This window comes from Oratosquilla oratoria, chromosome 44 (genome assembly GCF_046742065.1).
Source record: "Oratosquilla oratoria isolate Oo_2021 chromosome 44, ASM4674206v1, whole genome shotgun sequence".
In the NCBI taxonomy this organism is placed as follows: domain Eukaryota; kingdom Metazoa; phylum Arthropoda; class Malacostraca; order Stomatopoda; family Squillidae; genus Oratosquilla; species Oratosquilla oratoria.
Window position 1 is genome coordinate 29,326,100 of NC_134820.1, and position 19,522 is coordinate 29,345,621.

Consider the following 19,522-nt stretch of genomic DNA (forward strand, 5'->3'; position numbering starts at 1 on the left):
GTTGATGATGGAGGAGTAAGTGATGCAGACCGATGCTCGTTCTGATTTATATACTGATGACACCAACCGTGTTGATGACGTAAGTGGTGGGTTGGTCTTCTGCTCCTGTGGACAGGTCTCTCTTCACACGGCCTTCGAAGCCTCAACAAGCAAAGTCATTGAACATATGAGCGAGAGTAGTGGACACAATCGTATTATATTTCCAGGCTGTGCTACTCATACTTGCCTAAGTAAGATCTGGTTTAAATTAAACTTTTCGGGGCACCGCCCTGCCACCACAGTAGGGGCCACTCTCCTTCGGGAGCATATGCGGGAAGTACATCCTACTCATTTCTCGTAGGAAATATACACACATTTCCCATGAACATAACCACGCTACACGCGCAAACATCTATACGTACTTTTTGTTCGACTGAAATTCGCTTCCTTTCCAACTTTCTCTCATACTTTATCTCACTTTGGTTTACCTCCCAATAAAGTTTTTTCCGTTTTTCTACCTTTTTCTATCACTACGACTTCTACCAATTTCTCCTTTTTTGGTTGCTTAAGATGCAGGCGTCACCCTCCAGTTTTCCTGCCGCTAAAATGGGCTTATTGGCAATAGCCGACATTTATATACTACTATCTCTTCATTTTGTTAAAGACATCTTTTCCCCTCCCACACACACCGATCCCGTGCGATCGGGTGGTCTTTCCTAGGTAATCCATAATCCAATCCACATCGCCAGCACCCAACGATGAACTCAGATCGAAGGCACTAGGAGAAGACCTCCGAGAGAAGAGGTTATTTTACTGTGTGACCCGACCCCGTGATAATGGAGCTATTTGAATCTAACAAACCCTTCGAAGAGTTTCATTTAAACCATTGGTTCTCAAAGTGGACGGTACAGAGAAGAGGTTGGTTTTCCTCTTGCACCCGTAGAACCTAATGTTTTGGTTGTCATATGTTGTGGTAATGATAGTCTCCCGCTTTCAAGTGCAAAGATTCATCGATAAAATTTGCAAACACATGCACACACAGACATGCATAAGAACAAGAATGGAGGAGTCTACATGACACCATAATGCCTACACTATGCAGTACCTTTCACACCTATCATAAAGTTATCTCATCTTCTATTAAAATAGCCAATTTTTCTCACCGCTCACCACGTTGTTACTAAGTCTATTCCATTTGTTAACCCCTGTTGGCAGACCAGCTCCTGCTTATTTCCTTCACCTAAAAAGATCCCAAAAACAACCGAAATATATGATTATGAGAAAATAGAGACAATTCAAAGAGCAGCAACAACAATTATTCCAAGCCATGCTGATAAGAAATACGAGAAGAGATTGAGAAATGTGGGACCACCCACACTGGGAGAGTGAAGAGAAAGAGGTGATATAATAGTGATATTCAGAACAGGAGTAAAAAGTCGACAGAGAGCACGTGTTTTTACGAGATGAAAGATCAACAAGAGATCTCAGTAAATAATTTAAAGACATGTTCCAAAAGTTGTTAGAAAGCATTGCTTTCTAAATAGATATATCAATTCGTGGAGGACATTAGGAGAAACAATCCATGCCAACAACATAGATCACTTTAAGACAAAGTTCATGAGCCAAGATATAGAGAAGGGACCTCGCGAACATAGATCCAGCACCGTAGTCTACAATCTAGGTAAATGCAATAAGGTGTACACACACACATGCACACAAACTACCCATCCACATGTATATGTGTACAGGTGACGCCAAGTTTCAAAGGAAAGAAATATACGAAGGATGAACATAAGCCTAACACATCTAGACAAAATGTATTACCTGTCTTCAAAAAAGACCAAAGACCTCCAACGACTCCACAATAACTACAGCATCATCGACAAAGGTGTCAGTGACTTAGGTGTTGTCAATGGATGATCTGCAGTAACACTAATACACAACTCTGTTCAATATTCAGTCCATTCAAGTATTCAAAGGTGTTGGAGTGAGAACCTTAACTTATTCTACACCTAAATGAAAATGTTGTAGAAGGAAACAGGAAAGTCCATCTGGCTAGGGACCAATGGTCATAATAGTTCACCTACAACAAGAGTGACAGTCAGCATGCTCCTGTGGGTGACAATGAAATGAAAAGTGTTAGCTGTCAACACGGGTATTTCTAGCTCACGTCTCTTTTGTTTACATTTCGGAAAACTACTTTAGGATTTTTTTTTTTTTTTCAATTGTGGTATAGGGATGAACCATGCGATAAACTGAGGCATTATAATAATGGATACAAGTTCCATCAATTAGATAGATGGTGAGGGAATTGAGTGATGAAATACACCTTCAATAAATGTAATGTGATGCACCTAGATATACACAATCACAAATGTAAATGGGATCCATTTGCACAAAGTTCATGGACCATTACCAATGCTTGAGTCATTTCTGGAGTTTTTCAAATTATAAAAAAAAAAATCTATTTTGATATTTCAAAAATTGGTCACTACTCATTTCCATATTTCTGGCCATTCTACATAAGATTCTAGGACCTGAGACCTGGCTTTCTACACCCTTTTTTACATGCATGTGAAAGTAATTATGCTATTTCTTAAAACATTGTTATATGAGTTGCCGTATCTATATAGATAATGAACATCATTTTAGCTCCATCTTGTGGATTCATATTAAGGGGGACTCATACCAATTGAAAGCAAATCTAACAGAAACACGTTGATTCGATCTCTTTTTATTTTTGGCTCAATAAGTTATCTCATTCTTATTCATACACACAATATGCACAAATATCTGGAATTGGACATCCTAGTCAATTATGATTTAAGCATATGTAGGTTGAGGGGTGGTGTATGCAGGACGAGGGGTCGTGTATGAAGCACGAGGGGTCGTGTAGGTGGGTTCGGGGTAGCGAGCCTCTCCCTCGTAGTTGACCTGAGCCACGAAGCCAGAGTCTCCGTTGACGGTGTAGTCGACCCTCCTGAGGCGACCGTCAGGCTGGAGGACGTAGTAGGCTCCCTGGGTATCGTAACCGTCTCGGGACTCCTGTTGACCAAAGTCGTTACCGGAGTACTCGTCCTTCACCTCCCAGTTGAAGTCATACTGTGCTGGACCCTGCAAGAAATCAAACTCAGAGACTATAATACGAACAGATTGAGGAACACTTAATCGTTGTGTTCAATCGCCCACATGATATTCCAGAAGAAGAGACATCTACTCACTGAAGGAGCAGGTGCAGCTTGTCCATAGGTGGGAGTTGGACGGTTGTAGGTGGGCATGCTATCGCATGTGACCACAACAGCCACAGCGGCGAGAAGGGCAACCTGGTTAAAAAGGAATAAGTATTACTCCGAGAAGTATCACAATCACCAACTGATTACAACGACATATGTAGCGACCGTTAACACTGTTAATGCTTATGGAATCAAAGTGTTCAATCTGCAATAGTAGAGCACACACCTTGAGAGCCATATTGATGATGGAGGAGTAAGTGATGCACACCGATGTTCGTTCTGATTTATATACTGATGACACCAACCTTGTTGATGACGTAAGAGGTGGGTTGGTCTTCTGCTCCTCTGGATAGGTCTCTCTTTGCGCGGCCTTCGAAGTCTCAACAAGCAAAGTCATTGAACATATGAGTGAATGTAGTGGACACAATCGTATTATATTTCCAGGCTGTGCTACCCATACTTGCCTAATTAATATCTGGTTTAAATGAAACTCTTCGGGGCACCGCCCTGCCACCACGGTAGGGGCCACCCCTCCTTCGGGAGCACATGCGGAAAGTACATCCTACTCATTTCTCGTAGGAAATATGCACATATTTCCCATGAACATAACCACGCTACACGAGCAAACATCTACACGTACTTTTTGTTCGACTAAAATTCGCTTCCTTTCCAACTTTCTCTCATACTTTATCTCACTTTGGTTTACCTCCCAATAAAGATTTTTCCGTTTTTCTACCTTTTTCTATCACTACGACTTCTACCAATTTCTCCTTTTTTGGTTGCTTAATATGCAGGCGTCACCCTCCAGTTTTCCTGCCGCTAAAATGGGCTTATTGGCAATAGCCGACATTTATATACTACTATCTTTTCATTTTGTTAAAGACATCTTTTCCCCTCCTACACACACCGATCCCGTGCGATCGGGTGGTCTTTCCTAGGTAATCCATAATCCAATCCACATCGCCAGCACCCAACGAAGAACTCAGATCGAAGGCACTAATAGCGAACGTCCGGGAGAAGAGATTATTTTACTGTGTGACCCAACACCGTGATAATGGAGCTATTCAAATCTAACAAACCCTTCGAAGAGTTTCATGTAAACCATTGGATCCTAAAGTGGACGGTACATCGAGGAGGTTGGTTTTTCCTCTTGTACCCGAAGAACCTAATGTTTTGGTTGTCGTATGTTGTAGTAATGATAGTCTCCCGCATTTAAGTGCAAAGATTCATCGATAAAATTAACAAACACATGCACACACACACATGCATAAGAACAAGAATGGAGGAGTCTACATGACACCATAAGGCCTACACTATGCAGTACCTTTCACACCTATCATAAAGTTATCTCATCTTCTATTAAGATAGCCAATTTTTCTCACCGCTCACCACGTTGTTACTAAGTCTATTCCATTTGTTAACCACTGTTGGCAGACCATTTCCTGCTTATTTCCTTCACCTAAAAAGATCCCAAAAACAACCGAAATATATGATTATGAGAAAATAGAGACAATTCAAAGAGCAGCAACAACAATTATTCCAAGCCTTGCTGATAAATAATACGAGAAGAGATTGAGAAATGTGGGACCACCCACACTGGGGAGAGTGAAGAGAAAGAAGTGACATAATAATGACATTCAGAACAGGAGTAAAAAGTCGACAGAGAGCATGTGTTTTTACGAGATGAAAGATCAAAAAGAGATCTCAATAAATAATTTAAAGACATGTCCCAAAAGTTGTTACAAAGCATTGTTTTCTAAACAGATATATCAATTCGTGGAGGACATTAAAAGAAATAATCCATCCCAGCAACATTAAGACAAAGTTCATGAGCCAAGATATAGAGAAGGGACCTCGCGAACATAGATCCAGCATCGTAGTCTACAATCTAAGTAAATGCAATAAGGTGTACACACACAAACTACCCATCCACATGTATATGTGTGCTGGTGACGCCAAGTTTCAAAGGAAAGAAATGCACGAGCGATGAGCATAAGCCTAACACATCTAGACAAAATGTGTTACCTGTCTTCAAAAAAGACCAAAGACCTCCAACGACTCCACAATAACTACAGCATCATCGACAAAAAGTGTTATCGACTTAGGTGTTGTCAATGAATGATCTGCAGTAACACTAATAGACAACTCTGTTCAATACTCAGTCCATTCAGGTATTCAAAGGTGTTGGGGTGAGAACCTTAACTTGTTTTACACCTACATGAAAATGTTGTAGAAGGAAACAGGAAAGTCAGTCCATCTGGCTGGTGACCAATGGTCATAATAGTTCACCTATAAGAAGAGTAACAGTCAGCATGCTCCTGTGGGTGACAATGGGATGAAAAGTGTTAGTTGTCAACAAGGGTATTATTAGCTGACGTCTCTTTGGTTTACATTTTGGAAAACTACTTTAGAATTTTTTTTTTTTTTTTTTTTTTTTTTAATTGTGGTATAGGGATGAACCATGCGATAAACTGAGGCAATATAATGATGGATACAAGTTCCATCAATTAGATAGATGGTGTGGGAAGTGAGTGATGAAATACATCTTCAATAAATGTAATGTGATGCACCTAGATATACACAATCACAAATGTAAATGGGTTCCATTTGCACGAGGTTCATGGACCATTACTAATGCTTGAGTCATTTCTGGAGTTTTTCAAATGAAAAAAAAATCTATTTTAATATTTCAAAATTTGGTCACTACTCATTTCCATATATCTGGCCATTCTGCATAAGATTCTAGGACCTGAGACCTGGCTTTCTACACCCTTTTTCATTTGCATGTGAAAGTATTTATGCTATTTCTTACAAACATTGTTATATGGGTTGCTGTATCTATATAGATAATGAACGTCATTTTAGCTTCATCTTGTGGATTCATAGGGGAGCTCATATCAATTGATAAAAAATCTAACAGAAACACGTTGATTCGATCTCTTTTTATTTTTGGCTCAATAAGTTATCTCATTCTTATTCATACACACAATATGCACAAATATCTGGAATTGGACATCATTATCAATTATGTCTTAGGCGTATGTAGGACGAGGGGTCGTGTATGCAGGACGAGGGGTGGTATATGAAGCACGAGGGGTCGTGTAGGTGGGTTCGGGGTATCGGGCCTCTCCCTCGTAGTTGACCTGAGCAACGAAGCCAGAGTCTCCGTTGACGGTGTAGTCGACCCTTCTGAGGCGACCGTCGGGCTGGAGGACGTAGTAGGCTCCCTGTGTGTCGTAACCGTCACGGGACTCCTGGTGACCGAAGTCGTTACCGGAGTACTCGTCCTTCACCTCCCAGTTGAAGTCGTACTGTGCTGGGCCCTACAAGAAATCAAACTCAGAGACTATAATACCAACAGATTGAGGAGCACTTAATCGTTGTGTATTTAATCGCTCACATGATATTCCAGAAGAAGAGACATCTACTCACTGAAGGAGCAGGTGCAGCTTGTCCATAGGTGGGAGTTGGACGGTTGTAGGTGGGCATGCTATCGCATGTGACCACAACAGCCACAGCGGCAAGAAAGGCAACCTGGTTAAAAAGGAATAAGTATTACTCGTACAAGTATCACAATCACCACCTGATTACAACGACATAAGCAGCGACCGTTAACACTGGTAATGTTTATGGAATCAAAGTCTTCAATCTGCAATAGTGGAGCACGCACCTTGAGAGCCATGTTGATGATGGAGGAGTAAGTGATGCAGACCGATGCTCGTTCTGATTTATATACTGATGACACCAACCTTGTTGATGACGTAAGTGGTGGGTTGGTCTTCTGCTCCTGTGGATAGGTCTCTCTTCACACGACCTTCGAAGCCTCAACGAGCAAAGTCATTGAACATATGAGCGAGAGTAGTGGACACAGTCGTATTATATTTCCAGGCTGTGCTACCCATATTTGCCTGAGTAATATCTGATTTAAATGAAACTCTTAGGGGCACCTCCCTGGCCCGGTAGGGGCCACTCTCCTTCGGGAGCACATGCGGGCAGTACATCCTACTCACTTCTCGTAGGAAATATACACACAGTTTCCAGGAACATAACCACGCTACAAGCGCAAATATCTACACGTACTTTTTCTTCGACTAAAATTCGCTTCCTTTCGAACTTTCTCTCATATTTTATCTCAGTTTGGTTTACCTCCCAATAAAGTTTTTTCCTGTTTTTCTACCTTTTTCTACCACTACGTCTTCTACCATTTTCTCCGCTTTTGGTAGCTCCAATTTTCCTGCCGCTAAAATGGGCTTATTGGCAATAGCCGACATTTATATACTACTATCATTTCATTTTATTAAAGACATCTTTTCCCCTCCTACACACACCGATCCCGTGCGATCGGGTGGTCTTTCCTAGGTAATCCATAATCCAATCCACATCGCCAGCACCCAACGATGAACTCAGATCAAAGGCACCAATAGCGGACGTCTGGGAAAAGAGGTTATTTTACTGTGTGACCCAACCCCGTGATAATGGAGCTATCAAAATCTAACAAACCCTTCGAAGAGTTTCATGTAAACCATTGGATCCCAAAGTGGACGGTACAGAGAGGAGGTTGGTTGTTCCTCTTGCACCCGTAGAGCCTAATGTGGTTGTCATATGTTGTGGTAATGTTAGTCGCCCACTTTTAAGTGCAAAGATTCATCGATAAAATTTACAAACACATGCACACACACACATGCATAAAAACAAGAATGGAGGAGTCTACATTAGACCATAAGGCCTACACTATGCAGTACCCTTGCCACCTTTCATACCTATCATAAAGTTATCTCATCTTCTATCAAAATAGCCAATTTTCCTCACCGCTCAACGCATTGTTACCAAGTCTATTCCATTTGTTAACCACTGTTGGCAGACCAGTTCTTGCTTATCTCCTTCACCTAAAGAGCCCAAAAACAACCGAAATATATGATTATGAAAAAATAGAGACAATTCAAAGAGCAGCAACAACAATTATTCCAAGCCATCCTGATAAGAAATACGAGAAGAGATTGAGAAATGTGGGACTACCCACATTGGGAGAGTGAAGAGAAAGAGGTGATATAATAGTGATATTCAGAACAGGAGTAAAAAGTCGACAGAGAGCATGTGTTTTTACGTGATGAAAGATCAACAAGAGATCTCAGTAAATAATTTAAAGACATGTTCCAAAAGTTGTTAGAAAGCATTATTTTCTAAACAGATATATCAATTCGTGGAGGACATTAGAAGAAATAATCCATCCCAACAACATTAAGACAAAGTTCATGAGCCAAGATATAGAGAAGGGACCTCGCGAACATAGATCCAGCACCGTAGTCTACAATCTTATTAAATGCAATAAGGTGTACACACAGACATGCACACAAATTACCCATTCACATGTATATGTGTGCAGGCGACGCCAAGTTTCAAAAGAAAGAAATACACGAGGGATAAGCATAAGCCTAACACATCTAGACAAAATGTATTACCTGTCTTCAAAAAAGACCAAGGACCTCCAACGACTCCACAACAGCTACAGCATCATCGCCAAAGGTGTCATCGACTTAGGTGTTGTTAATGGATGATCTGCAGTAACACTAATAGACAACTCTGTTCAGTACTCACTCCATTCAGGTATTCAAAGATGTTGGGGTGAGAACCTTAACTTGTTTTACACCTAAATGAAAATGTTGTAAAAGGAAACAGGAAAGTCCAAAGTGACTTTTGACGTTCGTTACATCTGAAAAGCACATCTAGCTAGTGACCAAGGTCAAAATAGTTCACCTATAAGAAGAGTGACAGTCAGCATGCTCCTGTGGGTGTCAATGAAATGAGAAATGTTCGTTGCCAACACGGGCATTTCTAGCTGACGTCTCTTTGGTTTACATTTTGGAAAACTATTTTCGGATTCTTTTTTTGCTTCAGTTGTGGTGTAGGGATGAACCATGCGATAAACTGAGGCAGTATAATGATGGATACAAGTTCCATCAATTAGATAGATGGTGTGGGAAGTGAGTGATGAAATACACCTTCAATAAATGGAAAGTGATGCACCTAGATATACACAATCACAAATGTAAATGGGATCCATTTGCACAAAGTTCATGGACCATTACCAATGCTTGAGTCCTTTTTGGATTTTTTCAAATTAGAAAAAAAAATCTATTTTGATATTTCAAAAATTGGTCACTACTCATTTCCATATTTCTGGCCATTCTACATAAGATTCTAGGACCTGAGACCTGGCTTTCCACATCCTTTTTCATATGCATGTGAAAGCAATTATGCTATTTCTTAAAACATTGTTATATGGGTTGCTGTATCTATATAGATAATGAACGTCATTTTAGCTTCATCTTGTGGATTCATATTAAAGGGGGACTCATACCAATTGAAAGCAAATCTAACAGAAACAAATTGATTCGATCTCCTTTTATTTTTGGCTCAATAAGTTATCTCATTCTTATGCATACACACAATATGCATAAATATCTAGAATTGGACATCCTAGTCAATTATGATTTAAGCATATGTAGGTTGAGGGGTGGTGTATGCAGGACGAGGGGTCGTGTATGAAGCACGAGGGGTCGTGTAGGTGGGTTCGGGGTAGCGGGCCTCTCCCTCGTAGTTGACCTGAGCCACGAAGCCAGAGTCTCCGTTGACGGTGTAGTCGACCCTTCTGAGGCGACCGTCGGGCTGGAGGACGTAGTAGGCTCCCTGAGTGTCGTAACCGTCGCGAGACTCCTGGTGACCGAAGTCGTTACCGGAGTACTCGTCCTTCACCTCCCAGTTGAAGTCGTACTGTGCTGGACCCTGCAAGAAATCAAACTCAGAGACTATAATACGAACAGATTGAGGAGCACTTGATCGTTGTGTTCAATCGCCCTCATGATATTCCAGAAGAGACATCTACTCACTGAAGGAGCAGGTGCAGCTTGTCCATAGGTGGGAGTTGGACGGTTGTAGGTGGGCATGCTATCGCATGTGACCACAACAGCCACAGCGGCGAGAAGGGCAACCTGGTTGAAAAGGAATTAGCATTACTCGTACAAGTATCACAATCACCACCTGATTACAACGACATACGTAGCGACCGTTAACACTGGTAATGCGTATGGAATCAAAGTCTTCAAACTGCAATAGAGGAGCACACACCTTGAGAGCCATGTTGATGATGGAGGAGTAAGTGATGTAGACCGATACTCGTTCTGATTTATATACTGATGACACCAACCATGTTGGTGACGTAAGTGGTGGGTGGGTCTTCTGCTCCTCTGGATAGGTCTCTCTTCACACGGCCTTCGAAGCCTCAACAAGCAAAGTCATTGAACATATGAGCGAGAGTAGTGGACAGAATCGTATTATATTTCCAGGCTGTGCTACCCATACTTGCCTAATTAATATCTGGTTTAAATGAAACTCTTTGGGGCACCGCCCTGTCCCGGTAGGGGCCGCTCTCCTTCGGGAGCACATGCGGGAAGTACATCCTACTTACTTCTCGTAAGAAATATACACGCAGTTCCCAAGAACATAACCACGCTACAAGCGCAAACATCTACACGTACTTTTTCTTCGACTAAAATTCGCCTCCTTTCCAACTTTCTCTCATATTTTATCTCAGTTTGGTTTACCTCCCAATAAAGTTTTTTCCTGTTTTTCTACCTTTTTCTACCACTACGTCTTCTACCATTTTCTCCGGTTTTGGTTGCTTAAGATACAGGCGTCACCCTCCAGTTTTCCTGCCGCTAAAATGGGCATATTGGCAATAGCGGACATTTATATACTACTATCTTTGCATATTTTAAAGACATCTTTTCCCCTCCTACACACACCGATCCCGTGCAATCGGGTGGTCCTTTCTAGGTAACCCATAATCCCATCTACATCGCCAGCACCCAACGAAAACTCAGATGGAAGGCATTAGTAGTGGACCTCCGGGAGAAGAGGTCCACTACTAATGTTGTGGTAATGTTAGTCTCCCGCTTTTAAGTGCAATGATTCATCGATAAAATTTACAAACACATGCACACACACACACATGCATAAGAACAAGAATGGAGGAGTCTACATGAGACCACAAGGCCTACACTATGCAGTACCCTTGCCACCTTTCATACCTATCATAAAGTTATCTCATCTTCTATTAAAATAGCCAATTTTTCTCACCGCTCACCACATTGTCAATAAGTCTATTCCATTTGTTAACCACTGTTAGCAGACCAGTTCTTACTTATCTCCTTCACCTAAGAAGACTCCAAAACAACCAAAATATATGATTATGAGAAAATAGAGACAATTCAGAGTGCAGCAACAACAATTATTCCAAGCCATGCTGATAAGAAATACGAGAAGAGGTTGAGAAAAATAGGACTATCAACACTGGCAGAGTGAAGAGAAAGAGGTGATATAATAATGATATTCCGAACAAGAGTAAAAAGTCGACAGAGAGCATGTGTTTTTACGAGATGAAAGATCAACAAGAGGCCACAGTAAAGAATTTAAAGACATGTTGCAAAAGTTGTTAGAAAGTATTGCTTTCTAAATAGATACATCAATTCGTGGAAGACATTAAGAGAAATAATCTATGCCGATAGCATAGATTACTTTAAGACAAAGTTCATAAGCCAATACATAAAGAAGAGACCTCGCGACCATACCGTAGTATACAATCAAGGTAAATGCGATAAGGTGTACAAACACACACATGCACACAAATTACCCATCCACATGTATATGTGTGCAGGCGACGCCAAGTTTCAAAGGAAAGAAATACACGAGGGATGAGCATAAGCCTAACACATCTAGACAAAATGTATTACCTGTCTTCAAAAATTACCAAGGGCCTCCAACGACTTCACAACAACTACAGCATCATCGACAAAAAGTGTCAATGCCTTAGATATTGTCAATGGATGATCTGCAGTAACACTAATAGACAACTCTGTTCAGTACTCAGTCCATTCAGGTATTCAAAGGTGTTGGGGTGAAAATCTTAACTTGTTTTACACCTAAATGAAAATGTTGTAGAAGGAAACAGGAAAGTCCATCTAGCTAGTGACCAATGGTCACAACAGTTCACCTATAAGAAGAGTGACAGTCAGCATGCTCCTGTGGGTGACAATGAGATGAAAAGTGTTAGTTGTCAACACGTTTATTTCTAGATGACGTCTCTTTGGTTTACATTTTGGAAAACTATTTTCGGATTCTTTTTTTGCTTCAGTTGTGGTGTAGGGATGAACCATGCGATAAACTGAGGCAGTATAATGATGGAACAAGTTGCATCAATTAGATGGTGTGGGAAGTGAGTGATGAAATACACCTTCAATAAATGTTAAGTAATGCACCTAGATATACACGATCAAAAATGTAAATGGGATCCATTTGCACGCAGTTCATGGCCCATTACCAATGCTTGAGTCATTTCTGGAAAAAAAAAGAAAATCTATTTTGATATATCAAAAATTGGTCACTACTCATTTCCATATTTCTGGCCATTCTGCATAAGATTCTAGGACCTGAGACCTGGCTTTCCAAACCCTTTTTCATTTGCATGTGAAAGTATTTATGCTATTTCTTAAAACATTGTTATATGGGTTAACGTATCTATATAGATAATGAACGCCATTTTAGCTCCATCTTGTGGATTCATATTAAAGGGGGACTCATACCAATTGAAAGCAAATCTAACAAAAACAAATTGATTCGATCTCTTTTTATTTCTGGCTCAATAAGTTATCTCATTCTTATGCATACACACAATATGCATAAATATCTGGAATTGGACATCCTAGTCAACTATGTCTTAGGCGTATGTAGGACGAGGGGTCGTGTATGCAGGACGAGGGGTGGTGTATGAAGCACGAGGGGTCGTGTAGGTGGGTTCGGGGTAGCGGGCCTCTCCCTCGTAGTTGACCTGAGCCACGAAGCCAGAGTCTCCGTTGACGGTGTAGTCGACCCTTCTGAGGCGACCGTCGGGCTGGAGGACGTAGTAGGCTCCCTGTGTGTCGTAACCGTCACGGGACTCCTGGTGACCGAAATCGTTACCGGAGTACTCGTCCTTCACCTCCCAGTTGAAGTCGTACTGTGCTGGACCCTGAAAGAAATCAAATTCAGAGACTATAATACGAACAGATTGAGGAGCACTTAATCGTTGTGTTCAATCGCCCACATGATATTCCAGAAGAAGAGACATCTACTCACTGAAGGAGCAGGTGCAGCTTGTCCATAGGTGGGAGTTGGACGGTTGTAGGTGGGCATGCTATCGCATGTGACCACAACAGCCACAGCGGCGAGAAGGGCAACCTGGTTCAAAAGGAATAAGTATTACTCCGAGAAGTATCACAATCACCACCTGATTACAACGACATATGTAGCGACCGTTAACACTGGTAATGTTTATGGAATCAAAGTCTTCAAGTTGCAATAGTGGAGCACGCACCTTGAGAGCCATGTTGATGATGGAGGAGTAAGTGATGCAGACCGACGATCGTTCTGATTTATATACTGATGACACCAACCTTGTTGATGACGTAAGTGGTGGGTGGGTCTTCTGCTCCTCTGGACAGGTCTCTCTTCACACGGCCTTCGAAGTCTCAACAAGCAAAGTCATTGAACATATGAGCGAGAGTAGTGGACACAATCGTATTATATTTTCAGGCTGTGCTACCCATACTCTAGGTAATATCTGGTTTAAATGAAACTCTTAGGGGCACCGCCCTGTCCCGATAGGGGCCGCTCTCCTTCGGGAGCACATGCGGGAAGTACATCCTTCTCACTTCTCATAGGAAATATGCACACATTTCCCATGAACATAACCACACTACACGCGCAAACATCTACACGTAATTTTTCTTCGAATAAAATTCGCTTCCTTTCCAACTTTCTCTCATACTTTATCTCACTTTGATTTACCTCCCAATAATGTTTTTTTCCGTTTTTCTACCTTTTTCTATCACTACGACTTCTACCAATTTCTCCTTTTTTGGTTGCTTAAGATGCAGGCGTCACCCTCCAGTTTTCCTGCCGCTAAAATGGGCTTATTGGCAATAGCCGACATTTATATACTACTATCTTTTCATTTTGTTAAAGACATCTTTTCCCCTCCCACACACACCGATCCCGTGCGATCGGGTGGTCTTTCCTAGGTAATCCATAATCCAATCCACATCGCCAGCACCCAACGATGAACTCAGATCGAAGGCACTAAGAGCGTACGTCCGGGAGAAGAGGTTATTTTACTGTGTGACCCAACCCCGTGATAATGGAGCTATTCAAATCTAACAATCCCTTCGAAGAGTTTCATTTAAACCATTGGATCCCAAAGTGGACGGTACAGCGAGGAGGTTGGTTTTTCCTCTTGCACCCGTAGAACCTAATGTTTTGGTTGTCATATGTTGTGGTAATGTTGGTCGCCTACTTTTAAGTGCAAAGATTCATCGATAAAATTTACAAACACATGCACACACACACATGCATAAGAACAAGAATGGAGGAGTCTACATGAGACCATAAGGCCTACACTATGCAGTACCCTTGCCACCTTTAATACCTATCATAAAGTTATCTCATCTTCTATTAAAATAGCCAATTTTTCTCACCACTCACCACGTTGTTACTAAGTCTATTCCATTTGTTAACCACTGTTGGCAGACCAGTTTCTGCTTATTTCCTTCACATAAAAAGATCCCAAAAACAACCGAAATATATGATTATGAGAATATAAAGACAATTCAAAGAGCAGCAACAACAGTTATTCCAAGCCATGCTGATAAGTAATACGAGAAGAGATTGAGAAATGTGAGACTACCCACACTGGGGAGAGTGAAGAGAAAGAGGTGACATGATAATGACATTCAGAACAGGAGTAAAAAGTCGACAGAGAGCATGTGTTTTTACGAGATGAAAGATCAACAAGAGATCTCAGTAAAGAATTTAAAGACATGTTCCAAAAGTTGTTAGAAAGCATTGTTTTCTAAACAGATATAATTAGTGGAGGACATTAGAAGAAATAATCCATGCCAACAACATTAAGACAAAGTTCATGAGCCAAGATATAGAGAAGGGACCTCGCAAACATAGATCCAGCACCGTGGTCTTCAATCTAGGTAAATGCAATAAGGTGCACACACACACATGCACACAAATTACCCATCCACATGTATATGTGTGCAGGCGACGCCAAATTTCAAAGGAAGAAATACACGAGGGATGAGCATAAGCCTAACACATCTTCAAAAGTGACCAAGGACCTCCAACGACTCCACAACAACTAGAGCATCATCGACAAAGGTGTCAATGACTTAGGTGTTGTCAATGGATGATCTGCAGTAACAATAATAGACAACTCTGTTTAATGCTCAGTCCATTCAGGTATTCAAAGGTGTTGGGGTGAGAACCTTAACTTGTTTTACACCTAAATGAAAATGTTGTAAAAGGAAACAGGAAAGTCCAAAGTGACTTTTGACGTTCGTTACATCTGAAAAGCACATTTAGCTAGTGACCAATGGTCAAAATAGTTCACCTATAAGAAGAGTGACACTCCTGTGGGTGTCAATGGAATGAGAAATGTTCGTTGCCAACACGGGCATTTCTAGCTGACGTCTCTTTGGTTTACATTTTGGAAAACTATTTTCGTTTTTTTTTTTCAGTTGTGGTTTAGGGATAAACCATGCGATAAAATGAGGCAGTGTAATGATCGATACAAGTTTCATCAATTAGATAGATGGTGTGGGAAGTGAGTGATGAAATACACCCTCAATAAATGTAAAGTGATGCACCTAGATATACACAATCACAAATGTAAATGGAATCCATTTGCACAAAGTTCATGGACCAATGCTTGAGTCATTTCTGGAGTTTTTCAAATTAAAAAAAATTCTATTTTGATATTTCAAAATTTGGTCACTACTCATTTCCATATTTCTGGCCATTCTGCATAAGATTCTAGGACCTGAGACCTGGCTTTCTACACCCTTTTTCATATGCATGTGAAAGTAATTATGCTATTTCTTAAAACATTGTTATATGGGTTGCCGTATCTATATAGATAATGAACGTCGTTTTCGCTCCATCTTGTGGATTCATAATACAGGGGGACTCGTATCAATTGAAAGCAAATCTAACAGAAACATGTTGATTCGATCTCCTTTTATTTTTGGCTCAATAAGTTATCTCATTCTTATGCATACACACAATGTGCATAAATATCTGGAATTGGACATCCTAGTCAATTATGTCTTAGGCGTATGTAGGACGAGGGGTCGTGTATGCAGGACGAGGGGTGGTGTATGAAGCACGAGGGGTCGTGTAGGTGGGTTCGGGGTAGCGGGCCTCTCCCTCGTAGTTGACCTGAGCCACGAAGCCAGAGTCTCCGTTGACGGTGTAGTCGACCCTTCTGAGGCGACCGTCGGGCTGGAGGACGTAGTAGGCTCCCTGTGTGTCGTAACCATCGCGGGCCTCCTGATGACCGAAGTCGTTACCGGAGTACTCGTCCTTCACCTCCCAGTTGAAGTCATACTGTGCTGGGCCCTGCAAGAAATCAAATTCAGAGACTATAATACGAACAGATTGAGGAGCACTTAATCGTTGTGTTCAATCGCCCACATGATATTCCAGAAGAAAAGACATCTACTCACTGAAGGAGCAGGTGCAGCTTGTCCATAGGTGGGAGTTGGACGGTTGTAGGTGGGCATGCTATCGCATGTGACCACAACAGCCACAGCGGCGAGAAGGGCAACCTGGTTCAAAAGGAATTAGTATTACTCGTACAAGTATCACAATCACCACCTGATGACAACGACATAAGCAGTGACCGTTAACACTGGTAATGTTTATGGAATCAAAGTCTTTAAGTTGCAATAGAGGAGCACGCACCTTGAGAGCCATGTTGATGATGGAGGAGTAAGTGATGCAGACCGATGCTCGTTCTGATTTATATACTGATGACACCAACCTTGTTGATGACGTAAGTGGTGGGTGGGTCTTCTGCTCCTCTGGATAGGTCTCTCTTCACACGGCCTTCGAAGCCTCAACAAGCAAAGTCATTGAACATATGAGCGAGAGTAGTGGACACAATTGTTTTATATTTCCAGGCTGTGCTACTCATACTTGCCTAAGTTATATCTGGTTTAAATTAAATTCTTTAGGGCACTTTCCTGGCCCGGTAGGGGCCGCTCTCCTTCGGGAGCACATGCGGGAAGTACATCCTACTCACTTCTCGTAGGAAATTTACACACAGTTCCCATGAACATAACCACGCTACACGCGCAAACATCTACATGTACTTTTTCTTCGACTGAAATTCGCTTCCTATCGAACTTTCTCTCATACTACATCTTCTCACTTCAGTTTACCTTGCAATAAAAAAAATCCGTTTCTCTACCTTTTTCTACCACTACGTCTTCTACCATTTTCTCCGCTTTTGGTTGCTGAAGATGATGGCGTCACCCTCCAGTTTTCCTGCCGCTAAAATGGGCTTATTTAGCCGACATTTATATACTACTATCTTTTCATTTTGTTAAAGACATCTCTTCCCCTCCTACACACACCGATCCCGTGCGATCGGGTGGTCTTTCCTAGGTAATCCATAATCCAATCCACATCGCCAGCACCCAAGGATGAACTCAGATCGAAGGCACCAAGAGCAGACGTCCGGGAGAAGAGGTTATTTTACTGTGTGACCCAACCCTGTGATAATGGTGTTATTTAAATCTAACAACCTCTTTGAAGAGTTTAATTTATACCATTGGTTCTCAAAGTGGACGGTACAGCGAAGAGGTTGGTTTTCCTCTTGCACCCGTAGAACCTACTGTTTTGGTTGTCATATGTTGTGGTAATGATAGTCTCCCACTTTTAAGTGCAAAGATTCATCGATAAAATCTATACACACATATATACACACACGCGCACACACACACACATGCATAGGAACAAGACTAGAGAAGTTTGAAAGAAACCATATAACCTACACTATGTAGTCCCATCTCCCTTGTCACTTTTCATCCCTATCGTAAAGTTATCTAATCTTCTATTAAAATAGCCAATTTTTCTCAGCACTCACCACATTGTCACTAAGTCTATTCTATTTGTTAACCACTGTTGGTAGACCAGTTCCTGCTTATTTCCTTCACCTAAAAAGCTAGAAAAGCAAACGAAATATATGATTATGAAAAAATACACAATTCAAAGAGCAGTAACAACAATTATTCCAAGCCATGCTAATAAGAAATACGAGAAGAGATTAAGAAATGTGGGACTACCAACACTGGGAGAGTGAAGAGAAAGAGGTGATATAATGGTGATATTCAGAACAGGAGTAAAGAGTCGAGAGAGACCATGTGTTTTTACGAGATGAAAGATCAACAAGAGATCTCGGTAAATAATTTAAAGACATCTTCCAAAAGTTGTTAGAAAGCATTGATTTCTAAATAGATATATCAATTCATGGAGGACATTAGGAGAAACAATCCATGCCAACAACATAGATTACTTTATGACAAAGTTCATGAGCCAAGATATAGAGAAGGGACCTCGCGAACATAGATCCAGCACCGTATTCCACAATTTAGGTAAATGCAATAAGGTGTACACACACACACATGCACACAAATTACCCATCCACATGTATATGTGTGCAGGTGACGCCAAGTTTCAAAAGAAAGAAATATACGAGGGATGATCATAAGCCTAACACATCTAGACAAAATGTGTTACCTGTCTTCAAAAAAGACCAAGGACCTCCAACGACTCCACAACAACTGCAGCATGATCGACAAAAAGTGTCGATGACTTAGGTGTTGCCAATGGATGATCTGCAGTAACACTAATAGACAACTCTGTTCAGTACTCAGTCCATTCAGGTATTCAAAGGTGTTGGGGTGAGAACCTTAACTTATTCTACACCTAAATGAAAATGTTGTAGAAGGAAACAGGAAAGTCCATGTGGCTAGTGACCAATGGTCATAATAGTTCACCTATAGGAAGAGTGATAGTCAGCATGCTTACTCCTGTGGGTGACAATGAGATGAAAAGTGTTAGTTGTCAATACGGGTATTTTTAGCTGACGTCTCTTTTGTTTACATTTTGGAAAACTATTTTCGGATTCTTTTTTTACTTCAGTTGTGGTGTAGAGATGAACCATGCGATAAAACGAGGCAGTATAATGATGGATACAAGTTCCATCAATTAGATAGATGGTGTGGGAAGTGAGTGATGAAATACACCTTCAATAACTGTTAAGTGATGCACCTAGATATACACAATCACAAATGTAAATGTGATCCATTTGCACAAAGTTCATGGACCATTACCAATGCTTGAGTCATTTCTGGAGTTTTCCAAAT

The 19,522-nt window shown here is 41.1% G+C and overlaps 4 protein-coding genes across 4 annotated transcripts; all 4 read right to left on the reverse strand.

Annotated features, from left to right (window-relative positions):
- Window positions 1-6,244: 6,244 nt before the first annotated feature.
- On the reverse strand, window positions 6,245-6,894 carry LOC143022369 (cuticle protein 8-like). The gene is made up of 3 exons (XM_076180522.1): window positions 6,883-6,894; window positions 6,645-6,746; window positions 6,245-6,535 (listed from the first exon to the last, which is right to left on the reverse strand). Exons 1-3 carry the CDS (start codon window positions 6,892-6,894, stop codon window positions 6,245-6,247), a joined length of 405 nt encoding a protein of 134 aa, XP_076036637.1.
- A 2,810-nt stretch (window positions 6,895-9,704) lies between these two features.
- On the reverse strand, window positions 9,705-10,349 carry LOC143022370 (cuticle protein 8-like). Its single transcript, XM_076180524.1, has 3 exons — window positions 10,338-10,349; window positions 10,100-10,201; window positions 9,705-9,995 (listed from the first exon to the last, which is right to left on the reverse strand). The coding sequence occupies exons 1-3, from the start codon at window positions 10,347-10,349 to the stop codon at window positions 9,705-9,707; spliced, it is 405 nt and encodes a 134-aa protein (XP_076036639.1).
- Window positions 10,350-12,984: 2,635 nt separating this feature from the next.
- Window positions 12,985-13,632, reverse strand: LOC143022371 (cuticle protein 8-like). The gene is made up of 3 exons (XM_076180525.1): window positions 13,621-13,632; window positions 13,383-13,484; window positions 12,985-13,275 (listed from the first exon to the last, which is right to left on the reverse strand). The coding sequence occupies exons 1-3, from the start codon at window positions 13,630-13,632 to the stop codon at window positions 12,985-12,987; spliced, it is 405 nt and encodes a 134-aa protein (XP_076036640.1).
- A 2,786-nt stretch (window positions 13,633-16,418) lies between these two features.
- LOC143022372 (cuticle protein 8-like) lies at window positions 16,419-17,066 on the reverse strand. The gene is made up of 3 exons (XM_076180526.1): window positions 17,055-17,066; window positions 16,817-16,918; window positions 16,419-16,709 (listed from the first exon to the last, which is right to left on the reverse strand). The coding sequence occupies exons 1-3, from the start codon at window positions 17,064-17,066 to the stop codon at window positions 16,419-16,421; spliced, it is 405 nt and encodes a 134-aa protein (XP_076036641.1).
- Between the last annotated feature and the right edge of the window lie 2,456 nt (window positions 17,067-19,522).

Excerpts from the sequence above, each read along its gene's own strand:
- LOC143022372 (XM_076180526.1), bottom strand. Across the intron at positions 16,710-16,816 it reads AAGCTGCACCTGCTCCTTCA|GGCCCAGCACAGTATGACTT; the intron begins GTGAGTAGATGT and ends GATTTCTTGCAG.
- LOC143022370 (XM_076180524.1), bottom strand. Across the intron at positions 9,996-10,099 it reads AAGCTGCACCTGCTCCTTCA|GGTCCAGCACAGTACGACTT; the intron begins GTGAGTAGATGT and ends GATTTCTTGCAG.
- LOC143022369 (XM_076180522.1), bottom strand. Across the intron at positions 6,536-6,644 it reads AAGCTGCACCTGCTCCTTCA|GGCCCAGCACAGTACGACTT; the intron begins GTGAGTAGATGT and ends GATTTCTTGTAG.
- LOC143022371 (XM_076180525.1), bottom strand. Across the intron at positions 13,276-13,382 it reads AAGCTGCACCTGCTCCTTCA|GGTCCAGCACAGTACGACTT; the intron begins GTGAGTAGATGT and ends GATTTCTTTCAG.